Source organism: Octodon degus, unplaced genomic scaffold (assembly GCF_000260255.1).
Source record: "Octodon degus isolate 3935 unplaced genomic scaffold, OctDeg1.0 scaffold00290, whole genome shotgun sequence".
NCBI classification, from domain to species: Eukaryota; Metazoa; Chordata; class Mammalia; order Rodentia; family Octodontidae; genus Octodon; species Octodon degus.
In genome coordinates, this window is record NW_004524866.1 from 945,831 (window position 1) to 951,629 (window position 5,799).

The 5,799-nt window shown below is 38.2% G+C and overlaps 1 protein-coding gene across 1 annotated transcript in view; it reads left to right on the top strand.

The window, feature by feature from the left end:
- LOC101562299 (vomeronasal type-2 receptor 116-like) overlaps positions 1–2,431 on the top strand; it is a 21,910-nt gene extending 19,479 nt beyond the window's left edge. Inside the window, 1 exon segment of the mRNA XM_023707440.1 lies at positions 1,524–2,431. Within this exon segment, the coding sequence (XP_023563208.1) occupies positions 1,524–2,431 (908 nt within the window).
- The last annotated feature ends 3,368 nt before the right edge of the window (positions 2,432–5,799 follow it).

The window sequence follows — 5,799 nt, forward strand, 5'->3', positions numbered from 1 at the left end:
TATATATATATTGAGCTGAGGGCCTTTGGAACAGGAGGATATATTTTGAGAAAAAACAACAGCCATGTGTCTTTTTCTGTAATAATACTTTTAAAAAATTATCAGAAGCCTTACTTTTGAATCAGCCAATGCATACTGACATGAATAATCATTAGTGCGATTGAGCTGTATGGGTTATATTTACACAGAATATAGGATGCGATAAATGATTGCAGCTACATGTTTCTTTTTCTGTCCGTATTTATTTATGCATTTAGTACAAAGTCTCACTACACAGCTCAGATTCATACTGATTCTCCTGTCTCTGCCTCTCCAGGGCTGGTATTATAGGCATGCACCACCACGCCTGGTTTCCTTGGCTGGCTTGGCGCAGGGCCAGTAGGGCGTGTAGTACCAGGGCACTAACTTGAGTCCCTGCACTTGCCAGGCAGGCACTTAGACTGCTGAGCTACCTCCCCAACCTCTACATGTTTCAATGTATAATAATTATTTCACAGACATGATAGCATCTGTATTACATATGGTACAAGGTGTGATAAATTCTTGATATAATGAAAAGAAGTACAAAGCATAGAAACATCACAATTTCAACAGTAAGTGAAGTGCATAAAATGAGGCTCAATGGTACTGAAAAACAAAGAATATTAAGATGCATTTTGGATGTTGCACACAAAAATAATATTGAAGATTTTTCAACACCACAAGTACCACTTTGGAAATAATTGAACTGGGAAAATTACCACCTCAGACTTACTATAAATTATATCATTTTCTAATGTTAGTTGTGTGTGCATATAAAATATTAATGAATTTATCAATTTCTGAATAAATGATCTATATTAAAATACTCCTAAAATTTACTCAAGTAACATGCAATGATGAAATTTAAAAGATGAAATTTATTCTACTCCAAATATGAAATGCTGATAAATTCTTTAAGTGTTTGCAAACACATGAGTTGTAAATTAAAGGAAAGAATTAACAAAAACAAAACTTAAACAAGTGGTTGAATATAATGTGTTCACAGATTGAAAAAGAATCACTGTGTACAAAATTGATATGGTGACACTAGGTAATTGCAGTCAAAATTCAATTGTGATTTTTGGTATAAATTATGACCTTATCTGAGATGATAGTTCATATGTTTTCTGAAATGAAATACTACCAGAATTATCTAATTCATTAAAGTGAGGAGATTATGGTACTTTTTTTAATAATTGCCTGCAGATTCTATGAGAAATCACAACAATATCTGCAGAGATTGCTTTTTAGAGAAGCATTCTGCATTGAGAAAAGACAGAGCTGAATTTATAAATGTAGCAGACTAATAAACAAAATGAAGTGTTTTCCATGGCATTACAAATAAGGTGGTCAGTATCAAGAAGTAATATTTTCTTATATAATACTCTTTATATGTCTAAAAAAACTGAAATTTTCCTCAGATATGAGCACCATGGGGTGAGGGCTATGAATAAGAAGGAAATACTGAAATTTCAGTGTCGATAATTCTAATTTCTCCCTAGACATGGAACAGTGTGTGAGGTGTCCAGACCATCAGTATGCCAACATTCAGAGAATCCACTGCCTCCAAAGGAATGTCACATTTCTGGCTTATGAAGACCCCCTGGGGAAGGCTCTGGCTGGCAATGCCCTGAGTCTCACTGTCCTCACAGCTGCTGTTCTTGGGCTCTTTGTCAAGAACAGAGACACTCCCATCATCAAGGCCAACAACAGGGCTCTCAGCTACACCCTGCTCATCTCCCTCACCTGCTGCTTCCTCTGCTCCTTGCTCTTCATCGGCTGTCCCAACACAGCCACCTGCATCCTGCAACAGACCACATTTGGAGTTGTGTTCACTGTGGCTGTTTCCACTGTCTTGGCAAAGACCATGACTGTGGTTCTGGCCTTCAAAATCACTGCTCCAGACAGAAGGATGAGACAGTGGCTGGTATCAGGAGCACCAAACTACATCATCCCCATCTACTCCCTGATCCAACTCACTCTCTGTGGAGTCTGGATGAGGACAAATCCACCCTACATTGACACAGACTCATACTTTGAACATGGCCACATCATCATCGTGTGCAACAAGGGCTTGCTCACCGCCTTCTACTGTGTCTTGGGATACCTGGGCTCCTTAGCTCTGGTGAGCTTTACAGTGGCTTTCCTGGCCAGAAATCTTCCTGATACCTTCAATGAAGCCAAGTTCCTGACCTTAAGCATGCTGGTGTTCTGCAGTGTGTGGGTCACCTTTCTGCCTGTGTACCACAGCAGCAAGGGGAAGGCCATGGTGGCCATGAAGGTTTTCTCCATCTCGGCCTCCAGTGCAGGGCTGCTGGGCTGCATCTTTGTCCCCAAGTGCTACATTATTTTGTTAAGATCAGAGAGAAATTCTCTGCCTATGTTTAGAGATAAGAAAACATTTTCATAATAGGAAACCATTCTAATTTTTAAAAATATGTTCTTTTTTAAGTGCATAATGGCTCAGAGGTGAACCTATACTATTATTTTCAGTTCCATATTTTATTACATCATGGAATTTACTTCAATTATCAATAGATTCATTTTTACTCTATCCTTAAAGTTGCTATCCACAGGAAAAATTTCTATTTATTTTCCAGATTGTACTGAGAATATCTTTATTATGCAAGTTCCTTACAAAGCCATTATTTGAAGGACATTTGTAGAAATAGAGTTCAATAGAGCTCAGTTTCATGTCTCCCTCTCATCCACACAAACTCCCACACATGTATCTCGGACATGAGCTCATAGGACTGAGACACAAAGTTATGGCTTTCTGAGAGCTTCAGTGGAATAGAATCCAACTCAAGAACCAAACACAGGATCAAGTCTTAATACCCTGTGTTAATAAAAAAGTCTAAAAGTGTGTCATAGATTACCCCATCACCATTAAAAGTTAATAATAAAATCGGATCCCATTTCTCAAAAGGTCATAGAACGTACAACAGTGTTTACAGACCCCATTAAATTATGCATAAATAAATTCTGTACACAGGGCAGACTATTTCTCAAAATATAGATCTCCACAGGGACTGGGGTGACAGGAAGCTGTCAGGCTCCATTCCCACCCTTTTCAAGTTTACTGAAAGAAAAATCAAGACTTGACATGAATATTCAAAGAAAGCTTTAATACCTCATAGGAACAGATCATTTCCAAGTGTGTCCCATTTAAAGAGTCAACTTTCAAAGTTAAAAAAAAAAACACCCAAGAGAAATTAAATCAACATGCTTTCCTTACACAAGTTTCTAAAATCAGAAGGCCCCCTTTGAACTTGGGATTCAAAGTGTGTCAAATAATACTTGTTAACCAGTTACTAAGCACACAGACCCTCCGCCCCCCTCCCCCCCGCTGGAGGATGATATGATGATTGAAGAGCATAGATAAAATACTCATTTGTTATGGTAAACATTGAGTGGATGCAGAAACCAGCCACTCTGTCTTAACACTGAAAAAATAAGCTGTGGATCTGTTCATTACAGACCAATGTAATGTTGTAATGTTGTTACACATCAATGTAATGTTGTAGCATCAATGTTGTAAAGTCAATCTGACATTACAACAGCCAAGGGTACTGTTTCTTGTTGAGGCCCAGGCCTCAACAAGTTGTATTGATCTTACAACTTGTAGCACCATTTGGAGGGAAAGGATGGTTGGGGACCCAAAGTATAAATGCTTAATGTGTAACAATAACAAAACCCAGCACTTGTTACCTTGGGATCTGATGTCCGGATTCAGACTCTTCGACACTTGAGAAACCGAGTCCGAGGGGGAGAGTCATAGTCTTATTCTATCCAGGAACGAATCAGATAGTTAGTGAGCACTTCCCCCGGCTCCAGGACTTCACAGTCTGCTGAGAGCAGGGAGGGACGCATCTCGCAGTTCTCTCCAGTCCAGTCCCACGAGCCCGCCCACTGTCACTTGTGGTGCTTCTCCATCTTCTCCAGAGTCTTGTTGGAATCCGAGGGACTCTGCTCTCAGGGGTTCATTCAGGACTGACCTATCAGGATCAGGGCTTCTTCAACATGGTTCTGCAAGGCAGACACGACCACGCAGATGGCCTGGCTGCCAAGGCTGTGGTTGATCAGACCGCAAAGCTACAAATAGTTCTGTACATTCGCCTCCAGCGCTGGGGTGGGCCTGTTGTTCCCACTGGGGGCCCGGTCTTGAGTGAGGAGGTCCGTGAACTCCTTGCACACTTGCTGTGCAGCCAGGAGAGTGTTCTTCCTGTTCATCCTCTCATCCCGTCCTCCAAGATGCAGTCTGATTAAGAACTCGGCCACTGGGTTACTAGGAAAGTCTGCTACACAGATGTATACGGAATCACTGGCCAGATGAGCCGCTTCACCTTCCACAAGGGACATCAGGAGGGTCGCGTGAGCAGCCTTGCTCCTGCCAGCTGGATTTCAAGTCTTATTTTGAGGGAAAAAAAGTTCCTTCCTTAAAATCTATATTACATCCTTATATTTAACCTTGAGTTTGATTCAGTTCTCCCTTTTATGTCACGCACCACTTGACCTTCTCAATCACTTCTGTTCGTATTTACTATGATAACGTTTTTCCGCACATCACCACACTTCAGAATTCCCTTTTGTGTTCCATTACATTTTTCCCTGTAGGACTTATTATGACTTAAATATGGTTATTCCAGTATATTTTGATAATTTCGTATTTTCTTGCTCAACTTTACCTGTCAATCTCGGTGAAAATGTTTTTGAAGAAATTCTCTCTCACTGTGTTTTGAATCCTATGGTTGGAGGATCAAGTTTGATAAATCCTCTTGAATTAAAGTGGAGCAGAAGACTTTTGTCACAAACTCTCTTATTCATAGGTACATCAGACTCGTGTTTATTCTATACAGCAGTTCTGCTGGTTAATTGTTAATTACATAAGTTTTTTTATATTATACAATAAGTGCTTAACATGAAAATATCAGAAAAATAAAGTATTGCATTTTAATATTTATAATATGTTTATATGAAATCATCAGAATTTTAATTATTTTGGTTTCTATGATGCTTAAAAGAGTATTCACTCCTATGTATTTGTTTATTTATTTTTAATCTTCTATTCATTTTAATGAGAAAAAAGATAAAAAAGCAATAAAACAGTTTCAAAACAGGTTAGTATGACAGTTATAGTAATTAATACATTGCATATTGTTGTCTTCATAGTAGTTATTCAGAGGACAAGATGTAGACATGATATCTTATCTAAACAATATTAGTACAAACCTTTCTTCTCATTGAGCTAAAAGAAAGAAGCTGTATATCTATCCTAACTATCTTGTTTATGCATAAATTTTTTCACAACAAAATGGTCCTTTATTTATATCCCTCTTTTTTGTTTTGTTTCATCAGAAATGGGTGTTGAACTGAAGTTAGATAAGCTGCATTTGGAGAAGTCTCTAAAGTACCTTTATATACTTGAAGCCAGTATGAAGATTGTAGGTACTTGAATTCAGCAAAATAAACCAATATAGTCCAATAGTCCATAATAGCAGTGGATTATCAGCAGAGCCGGCAATATCAAAATTTCAAACATTGATTAGTTACTGATGTAAAAGATCTAAAAAAAAACAACAGAAATATATTTATATATGACCTGCAATGAAAATACAAATAACAATATATGAAAGTTTTTAATTAAATTTTCATACCTAAAGTAGTCTTCACACATGACCACAACACATTCAACATGAATCTGTTGCCTACACTGACAGTACATATGTATTCCTTTCCTGGCCTTTTTGTAGGATATTCTTGACATCTCACTGGACT